The 13,101-nt window shown below is 42.3% G+C and overlaps 2 protein-coding genes across 3 annotated transcripts in view; one reads left to right on the top strand and one right to left on the bottom strand.

Moving 5' to 3' along the window:
• The window catches only part of si:dkeyp-23e4.3 (rho GTPase-activating protein 7), a 274,613-nt gene extending 270,118 nt beyond the window's left edge, over positions 1-4,495 (top strand). For both annotated transcript variants that reach the window (XM_028812930.2, XM_028812931.2), the window contains exon 14: positions 3,589-4,495. In XM_028812930.2, coding sequence (XP_028668763.1) covers positions 3,589-3,697 — 109 coding nt within the window. In that variant the 3' untranslated portion in view covers positions 3,698-4,495. The remainder of the gene's footprint in view (positions 1-3,588) is intronic.
• The window catches only part of wwc1 (WW and C2 domain containing 1), a 389,372-nt gene that overhangs the window by 250,917 nt on the left and 125,354 nt on the right, over positions 1-13,101 (bottom strand). The gene's annotated exons all lie outside the window — the stretch shown is intronic.

Below are 13,101 nucleotides of genomic sequence, written 5' to 3'. Positions count from 1 at the left end.
ACTGACTTAAACAAGGCAAACAATTAAACAATGAAAGAATAAAGAGTCCTGCAAATGCATGTTTTAATGTGCTAATTGTGTGTGGGGGGGCTGCTGACAAAAAGCAGGAGTGAAGAAGGCTTATCCATTTTAGTTAATTGGCATTTTAAAAGAGAAGAAATATCCCAGAGACTGTTTTTCTTCGCCCACAAAATGTTCTGCTATCACTTTTAAACAGTGGGGCGTGTGTGTGTTTTAATTAGAACCCGCCACACGCTGGCACTTTTTAATGAAGCTGACTGCCTGGCACGTGGCACTGTTTTTAACTCTTCTCACTCCCACAATCCTGGCACAAGGAACCCACGACAGGCATCAAAAGGGGCACTATTGGCACCAACTGAGCAGCTGATGTGTAGGCAGGAAAGGGTTTAGGACTAATAGGCTTTGGGGTGGGGGGCCGTCTCACCCCACTTCACCTGATAGCCTTTGGGGTGGGGGGGGTTGCGTCCCACCCCACTTCACCTGATAGCCTTTGAGGTGGGGGGGTCGCATCCCACCCCACTTCACCTGATAGCTTTTGGGGTGGGGGGGCCGCGTCCCACCCCCACTTCACCTGATAGCCTTTGGGGTGGGGGGGGTCGCGTCCCACCCCACTTCACCTGATAGCCTTTGGGGTGGGGGGGTCGCGTCCCACCCCACTTCACCTGATAGCCTTTGGGGTGGGGGGGGTCGCGTCCCACCCCACTTCACCTGATAGCCTTTGGGGTGGGGGGGGTTGCGTCCCACCCCACTTCACCTGATAGCCTTTGGGGTGGGGGGGGGTCGTGTCCCACCCCACTTCACCTGGTAGCCTTTGGGGTAGGGGGGTAGCGTCCCACCCCACTTCACATCTCTCTACAGATTTAAACAGGTATGCATGGCATAACACTCAGGTGTCTTTGGGGATCTGAAAGTTGAAGTTTACTAAACATTTTTGTCACATTGAGTCATATTCAAAAAGAACAGCAATACTAGGATGCATTAGAAGGCCACATTAAAGATGTGCTTTTTAACAGCAATCTATAAATCACGTTTTTAAAAGCAGGGCCCTCATAGGCTTGTGGTGGCCCAGTTGCTTCCGTAGATGGCAGACTTCAGTGATAAAGTACTAAAAATGACAATTAGCGAGTTTACAGGCACTTCAATAACCCGGCTATTCACAGAAACCGGACTTCTAAAATGCCATGTAAACCCTCATTCTGATTAGAGAAGTCGGATTATTGACCCCTGAGAAACTTGATTTCTCCTCAGATAATCCGTGGCCATGTGAACCCTTAATTGGGTTACGGTTCAGGATTCTGCAGTCTGTTACACTCCGTCAACCACGGGGAAAAAGCGTCCACAATATACACTTCCAGAGGCAAATGTTCATAAAACGTCATTACTCCTTCTCCTATCTGAAATAATCTGTCTCAGTATTTCAGAAATCGGTCAGTTTATGTTGATGAGCTGCAGTGGCGTAGCTTGAGTTCGTGCCGGTGCTTCAATTTGCTGCCCTCCAACATATCTGAATATGTTAACCTATTTAAATAGAAAATTAAAATGATGTATAGAGAAACATTAAGATACATTTTGCAGAGATTTATTCATATATAGAGAAACGGCAATCATTTTTCAGATATAATTATTTATAAGCATCAGCTAGACAAGAAGAGTATAGATGCACTGATGAGCCGTGTTCTAATTATTAATTTAATTAGTGGGCTTCGCTCGCCAACCCCTTTAGCCCCTACCCGTCAGTGCTACATGCCATTGTGAAGAGGGGGGCTGAATGCACCCCAAAGAGATGCAGCCGCTCCTCCAAAACCCCTCTTTAACGGTGATACAGTGAGAAACAAATAACAATTGGTTTTTTTACCTCCTCTTTGCTCGATCAGCTGCTGCCTTGCTGCTGCTGCTGCCGTGTTGCGTGATCTGCATCTCGCACCGCACTTCGAGGATTTAAAAGCCTGTACAGCAGCTGTTCTTTTGTCTCAATGCCTTGTCTCTCTTCTACCCTAGACATCCTCAAACACTATTCAATCTCTTTTCGCTATTCCGTTATTTCTCTGAGTAATATTTTCCATTTGTTTGTGCTAATGCGATCTTTACTCTCATTTACTTTCAAATTTTCCTACTTCCACTATCTCTAACCTGCTCTGCATGTGTATCACAATACTTGCTTCCAAAGGTGGTAAGTATGACGTGACTTGACCGTCTTGCGGGACGTGAAAGTGTCTCTCTGTCTCTCTTCAAAAGATCACGTCTTGTCGCAAGATTTTTTTATAATAGAGAGATATAATTACGCTGCGAAAACCAGAACCAGTGTAGTGTACAAGTGATAGGTGGGGATTCAGACTGATAACGAAACAAATTAGAAATTATTATCGGTGTAATGTTTATGTTTATTTTTGTTATTGCCTCATGAATTTCAACTGCTGTGTCTGATGCTATCACAGAAGGACTGTCTGAAAATTACTTTTGAAGCATTTGTGGATAAAAATCAGAGAATTTCACTTTTTTCATTCATGAGTGATATTTTTCCAAACCCTGCTGCTTACACGTGAATTGTACTGAGCCTTTTGGCCAATCATGCCGCACCCAAAAATGTGCCACCCGGGGCGGACCGCTCCCTCCGCCCGCCCTTAGCTACACCACTGATGAGCTGAAGGTAGAGTGTTAAAAATTCAGCAGTACAAGGGTAACACGTTAAAAGTAACGTGCGTTACGTAGTCCACTTACTTCTTAAATAAACGTGTAACTCTAACGCGTATCTTATTCGAGTTGAAATGCCTGCGTTGTTGTTATTCCAGCAGCCCTGGGTGTAAGGCGAAGACGCACACGTAACGGTATGACGGTCCTCTGCAGGGCTCAGTCGCACAGCCAAGGAGAGAAGAGTTCACCGCATGCAGATCTGGAAATACAAACTTACAAACAGAGCGTAGGTTTGACTAAACAGATTTATAAAACACAAGTTAATGAACACAGGCATCACACTTATTCTCAGATTCGCTGAGGTCAATGATGACGTTTAACTCTTTTGCGCAGTTTATGATGTTGGAGTGTTTTGCCAAAGGAGAGCTCAAGAAGATTAGTTGTGCGCGTAAACGTTGATTTTTTAAGCTATCAGGTTTCTGCCTCATTCAAGTTATTCACCTCAACACGTAACTTGATTAATAATAAGCCGGCCAGTGCCTATTATTAAATATGTAACATAAAATAACATCATCCAGTTCGGGGCCTGTACCAGTCTATTTGTAGGCCCCCCCCCACACAAACACCCATCCACCCTGTAATGGGGGCTAATTTAAAGCAATGGAGATGTGGGGGGGAACATGGAAGCTCCACACAGACAACAAACAAGCATGGGATTTGATCCCAGGATGCTAAACACGTGGCGCCATGGCGGTGGGCGACGCTCCCCACTTAATGATGATTAATGAACCAACGCCAGATTTAGACATGCAGCGTGTAATGGGATGTCATGCAGGAGAAATAAGGTCTGGGCAGATCCAACCACGTGAGACCTGCCAGATATTTTTGTTTTTTGTTGCACTTTAACAAAACATTTTTTCTCTTTTTCATTTTTAGGGGAAAGATGCCTGAATGGTACAACAAAGTGTTTGGCTACCAGGTTGCTGCTAAAGTAGCCAGGATACGAGATTCTTTCAAGCCTGAAATAAAAGAGACAAAAATCTAACTAACTCTCTGTACCTGTAATTAATATTTAATTTAAAAGAAGAAAAAAGGCAAAGGCACTTTATGCAGGAGGAGAAACAAGAAAGAAATGGAAAAATGCAATCACCTTAACGGACTACGACGACACTGTAGACCACCCAGTCTCCAGTTTGTGTGAACAGACACTTGACTCGATGGTGTAACCAGTAGGCACACTGGGAGCACTGGAAACAAGGAGCTGGGCAGCAAACGACAGCTCTGCTTCTCCTGGACTGGCTTGTGCTCAGCTCATCCACAGGGGGCTCCCTTTGACAGCCCTGAGGAAGAATAATAATAATAATAATGGTAATAATATTAATAATAATAATAGTAGTAATAATAAAGGTCTTATCATTTGATTACAAGTGTGAGAGAGTCCAATTTAATATTCTGTTGTTACAGTTTCAAAAATATATACAGAGTTTTGCTTGATGAAGTATACACCTCCAGATATCAATCCACATTTATTTTTATATCTGTGTTATTAAGCTTGTGATTTTTTTAGATGTTTTATTGAAGCCTATAGAGTAGAATAAAGCAAAATGTCAAAATAAAATATGAAAAATGTTCACTAGACGTATTAAATGTACAAAGCTTTCCTTGTAATAGAAAGCAACTCTTCTGATGATTGGATGTGTGGAATGTATGAGCAGATGCAAATGCGGGGCTGTTTTACATTATCTGAATGTATGAGTGTATTTATCTTACTATTTAAAAAGAGAAAAACAACAAATGGAACAAAAGGAAAAGTTCAATAAAATATTTAACATAGTTGTCTTCAGATTGATGGTCTTTTTCAGTTCAGCTTGCACCCTTAAAGATTGTGAATTAGTATAATGATGGGACTCGAGACTACGTGAGCTCTTCTTTGTATTTTTGAGAGCGTGTAGCCTCGGTGTGGCACCTCGGAAGCTGACATCGCAGCTCTCATCATTGATGGGTCAACAATCCATGAAGGTTTAGCAAAGTGACGACTATAACTACACTGGGATAACCGTACGGGCATCCGACTAAATTGGCTTAAGCGCGCTGAGCCAGTGGTCTGTGTAGACTTGTCTACTCTTAGCCTACTTCTAACCATGTCCCCATGTTCTTGATAAAGTGACAGTCTTGATCCAATCTACTCATTCCTTTTGTAATTTTAAACAATTCAATCAAATGAATTTTAAACACTCCAGTCATGTCACCTCTTAATTCCCATTTGCTTTAACTTGAAAGTTTCAGCTCCTTCAAGCTTTCCTCAAAACTAAATCTGGGACTACGAGGATCAGCCTAGTTGCTCTCCCCTGGACTTTCTCTAGTGCTGCTACATCTGACATGGAACTATTGAGATCGTTTTATGATTTTTTTTTTTTTTTTTTCAAATTCTCAACAGCTGTCCATAGGTTTCCCCACACCACCATAAAATCCACTTTAATAAAAGAGCAAGTGTCTGGGCATGTGTGACTGTCTATCTATGTGCCCATCTGGTTGTCATGTCTCTGTTATATGACATTTGGTATGGGAGAATGTCCCCACTACAGCATGCAGAATGGAGCGTGCCTAAAGCAGTGCGAATGTTTGTGATGCACCATCTGTTGGAATTATAAATACAGTAATCCCTCCTCCATCGCGGGGGTTGCGTTCCAGAGCCACCCGCGAAATAAGAAAATCCGCGAAGTAGAAACCATATGTTTATATGGTTATTTTTATATTGTCATGCTTGGGTCACAGATTTGCGCAGAAACACAGGAGGTTGTAGAGAGACAGGAACGTTATTCAAACACTGCAAACAAACATTTATCTCTTTTTCAAAAGTTTAAACTGTGCTCCATGACAAGACAGAGATGACAGTTCCGTCTCACAATTAAAAGAATGCAAACATATTTTCCTCTTCAAAGGAGTGCGTGTCAGGAGCACAAACTGTCAGAAAGATAGAGAAAAGCAAACAAATCAATAGGGCTGTTTGCTTTTAAGTATGCGAAGCACCGCGGCACAAAGCTGTTGAAGGCGGCAGCTCACACCCCCTCCGTCAGGAGCAGAGAGAGAGAGAGAGAGACAGAGTTTGTTTTTCAAACAAAAATCAATACGTGCCCTTCGAGCTTTTAAGTATGCGAAGCACCGTGCAGCATGTCGTTTCAGGAAGCAGCTGCACAAAAGATAGCAACGTGAAGATAATCTTTCAGCATTTTTAGACGAGCGTCCTTATCGTCTAGGTGTGCGAACAGCCCCTCTGCTCAATCCCCCTACGTCAGGATCTGAGAAAGTCAGCGCAAGAGAGACAGAAAAGTAAGCCGGGTAGCTTCTCAGCCATCTGCCAATAGTGTCCCTTGTATGAAATCAACTGGGCAAACCAACTGAGGAAGCATGTGCCAGAAATTAAAAGACCCATTGTCCGCAGAAATCCGCGAACCAGCAAAAAATCCGCGATATATATTTAAATATGCTTACATATAAAATCCGCGATGGAGTGAAGCCGCGAAAGGCGAAGCGCGATATAGTGAGGGATTACTGTACAGCTCATTTAATCAAAACATGTATCACAAAATACATTCCAATAGATAGATGCTGAATTTGCCCAACAGTGAGTAACTGCTGGATGGACTGAAATCAGCTTGTCTACTTTAATAAAAGGAAAAGTGTATGTCTGTGTGTACATCTGTGTGTGTATCCCACTGGTTGTTATAGGTCACTTGGTGTTGGATTAAGGAAAGCAGGAGAAAGTTCTTGCTACAGCATGTGGAAAGGGGCGTGTCTAAATGTGGGTGGGGCTAAATATTTAACTTCACCTGTAATTCATAGACATCATTCATTTGGCTACTGCTGAGCTTTATGCTAGACAGGAAAGACATGACCTTCACAAAAATAATGATAATTGCTTGGTTATGTAACTTGATTGTTCTCGGCAGTCATCATTATTTGAGTCAAAGCCCTCATTTTAATGATAAATAATGTTCTTGGTTAAACTGAGTCGGATACTCTTTCCGCAACCTTATTCTTACCCATAGTGTAACCAGGCAGATCGTGCTTACAGTCGCTGTAGCCTGACAACGCTCACTACCAGCATGCAGAATGGGGCGTGGTGCCCGAATTTTAGAGGCTGAGTTAAATATTTAAGTGAACACATGTTTCGGTACACCCCATTCTGCAGTCTCGAGCCAGGTGTACTTGAAAAGCAGTGCTAATGTTTGTGATGCACCATCTGTTGGAATTTAAAATGCATCTCATTACTACATACATTACAAAATACATTCCAATTGATGGTGAACTGCATATGCTAACGTTGAAAACATCCAACTGAGAGTAACTGCTGGATGGACAGAAATCTGCTCATTCACCTTTATAAAAGTCTACGTGTGTGTTGTCACGCATGGGCGTCGGAGGACTCTTCTAAGAGCCATGAAAAGGTACACAATAACCCTCTGAGATGAGAGGGGGGGCTACCGCTGACTTTGTCCTCTTGTTCTTCTTCCCTCACAGCTCCGAGAAGTCGCCCGCTAAGAGCACTTAGCCCCGCTCCTTCCGGAAGTTGCGCTATAAAAGAAGTGCCGGCAAAGAGAAAGGAGTCTTTTGCCGGAAGACCGGAACGAGCCACACGGCGGAGCACGTGACTCTCGAAAGATCCCTTAGAAGAAAGAAATCCCTTTTTATTTTTCTTGTTTCGTCTCGCAACGATTAAAAGGGGATGACCAGGTTGGCGTCCCAACATTTCGACTGTTTTCAGTCTGCCCGACCACAGTGTCTTTGTATCTGTTTGTCCATCTGGATGCTAGGGTTAGGATGGAAAATTTAAAAACAGGCAAAACATGTAGAGGATAATAAAAATAACAATTAATGGTCTAAAAATAAGAAAATTAGGCTATTCTATTGTATGATGTCATAAGCCGACTGTTTTGGCTCTAGCCACATGAACGCAGACGCTGATGGAGGCAACCAAGGCAGGGGTCAGTGAGGACCCCCACAGCTGCTGGAGTCTCCGCTGGGGCTGAACAAGTTCTGGGTGAGCCGGGGAGTCAGAGAAGAAGTTGTGCTGGGCTCAGTCAGAAAATGGTGAAAGAGCAAGGGGCCCGATGACTGATTTCATCTCTGGATTTACTGAAATTTTAACTATTCACGGTTTTTATGAATTTATTTATTGAAGGAAGATCATTTCTTGCACTGCACTTGTGTGTGAAGACTCTTTGTTTTGGTTTGAATTTTATTACAAGCACTGAACGTTTGCTGACCATGTGTGTCCTCATTGGCACGGCTCATCTCAGTTCCGAGGCTCCTGGAATCGTGCAGCCAACTCGGACCATCACAGGGACTAGGAATTAGAAATAGAACCAGGAGATAAGATATAGTCAGAGGGCAAGAAATATTACTGAAAGGCAGCAACTGAAGTAAAAATAACAGCAATCAAAGGGTGAGCACCGAAAAGACGATTGAGAAAATAGTTTGGAGAATAAAATGATCAGCAAAACAGGCTTTGTATCCATAAACTCGGATGAGGTGGTGCTCCAAAAAGACAACCTTGTAACTCATCGTGTCATAATCATAAAATGATGACCGTCAAGGAGACACCAACAACATGGGAGGGCTGACTTAACAACGGGAGGAACATATACGAGGGGGTCCGTAAGAAAAACAAAACAGCAGTGGAGACGGTGTAAAATAATTCAAAAACACAAACAGTAAACTTCAAAATTAAATTCCTCCTCTTGAAACACCCCCAAAAGGAGTGCAAAAATGTGCCATTTAATATACAAAAACCCATAAAACACCTCAGAGTAGGTCCTTCTGTTATTAACATTTCCAATACATACTCTACAAAAATTAAATATCTAAGGTTTAATTCTGACAAACTCAAAGGAGTGTGACACATGAAACAAAGGCCCGGCCATCTTTGATGCCAACAGCAGCCAAGGCTTGGACTTCTGCACCTTTCTATTGACAATTCTTCATTTTAAATGCCAGGCATCCATTAATCAGAGGCTGCCAAGTGCTAGAAACAACAGCCTAGAAAAATAACAAAAAGTTATTACAGCTGCACACTACACAATCATCATATCGAGTTTATGTATTAAAAGTATGTCTCTAATACACCATACATGTATTACAGCTTCCACAGCAGAACATAACAGATAGCCCTCAAATAAATGTTAACTTCAACAGTGGTGTAACATTTTTAGTGCATGGCCCCCAAGTTTAGAGAAACTGCACCTTTTGTTTTTCCACAGAAGCAGGACGGTGGAGGTTTTGAAGTCATTACTAACAGAAAAGTCCGCCACCTTAACATTCAGGGCTGGCACGTGATGTACTCAACGTTACTACTTGGAGGTTGTGGTTGTAAATTGCTTTTGAATTTGAAAACCAGCACAAAACCCCACAACAATATGGAAATCCAACTCTCTACACATCTTGCTTTACTGAATTGTGGCATTGATTAGGAAGTCGTGTAAGTAAACGTTCAACGAAAGCCATTTCAACTGCAGTCCTGTACAATACAACCAAATATGAGAACGTCACTTTGGTCAGGCTGTTAACATCAGAACCTGATATGAAACTGGTGAAGGTGAGAGCTCTCACAGAGTGTCTGAACTAAAGTAGGACATGACCTGCGGGTTAATGTGGGCACAGGCCACAGATCTGCTCTGGTTCTGCTAGACCTGAGCACGGTATTTGACACCACAGACCACAGAATTCTTAGAAATCACCTTAGACATTGGTAGGGCCTCTCTGGCCATGTCTTAAACTGGGTTCAGTCTTATTTAACAGGTAGACAACTCTTTTGTTAGTTAAGGTGATTGCAATTTGGAGATCTATGATATTTTACATGGTGTACCACAAGGACTTATTCTGGGCCTGCTATTATTTGTAGTCTACACACCACTCCCATTAGGCCAGATGACATCAAAACACAGGGTGACCTACCACAGCTTTACATGCAGATGACGCTCAGCTTTGCTTACCTACAGCATCTGATGACCCTGACGCTCTGGGCTCCCTGATCCAAAGTCTTACTTGTATCTCTAAATGGATGAGTAGTCATTTTCTCAAGCTAAACAAGGAAAAACACGGAAATCTTAACAATAATAGTAATAATAAGTTTTATTTATGTAGCGCCTTTCATACACTCAAGGACACTTTACAATTCATCCATCCATCCATCCATTTTCCAACCTGCTGAATCCGAACACAGGGTCACGGGGGTCTGCTGGAGCCAATCCCAGCCAACACAGGGCACAAGGCAGGAACCAATCCCAGGCAGGGTGCCAACCCACCGCAACTTTACAATTCAATACACACATTAACAAGACAGTAGAAATTACACTCACGAAAAAGAATAATACTCACTGAAAAGATGTGTTTTTGACAGAAGTTTGAAATTAATAATAGATTTTTCCTCGCGAAGGCTGAGAGGGAGAGAATTCCAAATTTTAGGGGCTATCACTCTGAAAGCTCTGCCACCCATAGTTCCATCCATCTGTTATCCAACCCGCTATATCCTAACTACAAGGTCATGGGGGTCTGCTGGAGCCAATCCCAGCCAACACAGGGTTCAAGGCAGGAAACAAACCCCGGGCAGGGCACCAGCCCACCACAGGGCACACACACACACCCACACACACACCAGGGCCAATGTGACATCACTAATCCAGCTAACCTGCATGTCTTTGGACTGTGGGAGGAAACCCTCACAGACACGGGGAGAACATGCAAACTCCATGCAGGGAGGACCCGGGAAGCAAACCCAGGTCTCCTAACTGCGAGGCAGCAGTGCTACCCATTGCGCCACCATGCTGCCTACCACCCATAGTTACTAACCTGTATTTAGATACAGTGAGTAACTTAACGTCTGATGATCGTAATGCACGGGCAGGAGCGTAAGGAAGCAGCAGCTCCGACAGATAATGAGGGGATAAACCATGAAGGGCTTTAAAGGTGAGAAGAATAATTTTATATTTGATTCTTGATTAAACTGGTAACCAATGAAAATCATAGAGGACAGGAGTGATTAACCCTTAAACCACCGCAACCAGCTGTAGTCGCTTCCCAGTGCAATTTGGCAGCACGCCGGAGCTGATCATCCCGTGCCGTATATTCATTGAGCAGCCAGCTCATGACCACTGCAGCCTCCTAGTGAATCAGCATCACTGTCCCTGGGATTCGGCCGCTGCACTACATTAGCCTGCAGGCATCAGTGTTGGCCTCTGTGTGCTTGCGTGCAGCCAGTTCAAGCTCAGTTGGTTTGGTGATTTACTGAATTTCATCAATGGTGCCAGTTGCATCTTGTACATATAATAATAGATTGTTGCAGTAGTTTTTTAATAGTTTTTACAGTTTATTGGCAGTGTGTTGCAGTAATTGTGATGCTCTTTGTATGCAAAAAAAAAGGTGTTCCATTAAAATTATACTTTTTCTTTGTGAATTGTGACGTTTACTTAAAAAGTGCAGCAAAAAAGTACAGTATTTGGCATCTAGGGGTGCATTAACCCCCAAATATGTGGCGGTTTAAGGGTTAATGGTTGGCAAAAATGAAAATAGTGAAGGTCTTAGAATTAAACTTGATCCCAGAATTAAAAGTTAAGACAGAAGTAAAGAATTTAGACCTTAACTTTAAATCTCACATTAACCAGATTATTGGGACTGCATTTTTTCACTTAAGGAACATTGAAAAATGTAGACAATGTATATTTACCTTGCAAGGTGCTGAGAAAAGAATTCATGCTTTCTTTAAATCAGTTAGATTACTGTACTGCACTCATAACGGAAAGCCCCAAACAAAAAAAAAAACAACCTAAATCGGTTCTAGTTGTGCAGAATACAGCAGGGAGAATGTTAATCACACCAGTCTTAGCTTTGCTACACTGGTTACCTGTGTGCTTTAGAACTGATTTTAACAAACCACTAATCGTGTACAAAGCCGTTTGGCTCCTTCCTATACTTTGGAGTGCCTTTCTCTCTGTATTCTGTATTCCAGGTAGTAAGCTTAGGTCCTCTACTGGTGGTCTGCTTCTTACTCCAAGAGCTAAGCATACATTTTCCATTGGGATTAATAAAGTATCTATCTATCTATCTATCTATCTATCTATCTATCTAAAAGAAGTGCTGAAGTGGCCTTGTGCTGTTATGCACCAAAACTCTGAAATACTTTAGCAATAGAGATACGCCAGGCTAACACTGCGGATTGTTTAAAAAACACAACTCCTAAAAACCCACTTCTGCAATTTGACATTTTCATAGTTGTACTCCTGTTAGACAACACAAGTATAGAATTAGAATACAGTGGACCCCCGGGTCACGAACGTCTCGGACCACGTACAAATCGGGTTACGACCAAAATGTTCGCCAAACTTTTGCATCTGTTCATGACCACACACTCGGGTGATGAACAAGCCAGTTTCCCTTCTGGTTTGTACGCGCCGATGATTTCCGCACGTGTAGGTGTCTCCCTGTGCATTGTTCTCGGTCATACATGCGTGCATTCGCTGTGAACTCTTTGTGCTCTATTTTGTGTGCTTTTGCATTAATTTTGCAATTACCCATGGCCTCTAAGCAAGTGAAGAGTGGTAGTGTTGGTGAGAAGAAAGGTTCAAAGAAAATTGAAATCGAATTAAAGAAAAAAATTATTGAAAAGTATGAGCGTGGCGTTCGTGTTACTGATCTTGCTGCCAAGTACAAGAAGTCAAAATCTACGATTTCGACTATTCTAAAGCAGAAAGAGGCCATTAAAGCAGCTGATGTTACAAAAGGAGTTATAATGTTAACCAAGCAGAGGCCTCAAGTGCTGGAAGAGGTACAAAAACTGTCGCTAGTGTGATTGAATGAGAAGCAACTTGCAGGGGATAGCGTAAGCAAGGCGATGTTATGCGCGAAAGCCAAGAAGATTCATGGCGATTTGTTGCAAAACTATCCTTCTACGAGTGGCTAGTTCTTCCTGCTCACTTCCTTCATGCCAGAACTCGACTCATGCAAGGTTAATTTTTGTATAAATTAAGGATTTTTCAAATTTTCATTTTTTTCCCTGTGCTTAAAACTCATTAAAAAAAAGTGTTTACAGCGAGCGGTTCGTAGCGCTATAGCGTGAACTTACAATGTTAGTTTTTTCTGTTCAAGGTTTTCTCAGTGTTATTCAATGTTTTTACATTTAGTTTACTATTACGCTGTGCATTCTATGGTGTACTTAACTATGTTTGTGCTTAAAAATCTTTAAAAATATATATTTACATAGTTTGTACGGTCCAGAACGGATTAATTGTATTTACATAAAATCCTATGGGGGAAATTAGTTTGGGTCACGACCAAATCGGGTTACGACCAGAGTTTTGGAACGAATTACGGTCGTGACCCAAGGTCCCACTGTATTCCCAGGGATTTGCAATCTTTCTACTAATCTCTACTTTTCTCCGCTTTCTTTTCTGGTTT

This window comes from Erpetoichthys calabaricus, chromosome 11, assembly GCF_900747795.2.
Source record: "Erpetoichthys calabaricus chromosome 11, fErpCal1.3, whole genome shotgun sequence".
Lineage (NCBI taxonomy): Eukaryota > Metazoa > Chordata > Cladistia > Polypteriformes > Polypteridae > Erpetoichthys > Erpetoichthys calabaricus.
Note: the sequence above shows the minus strand (reverse complement) of the source record. Positions and strands in the feature narration are given on the sequence as shown.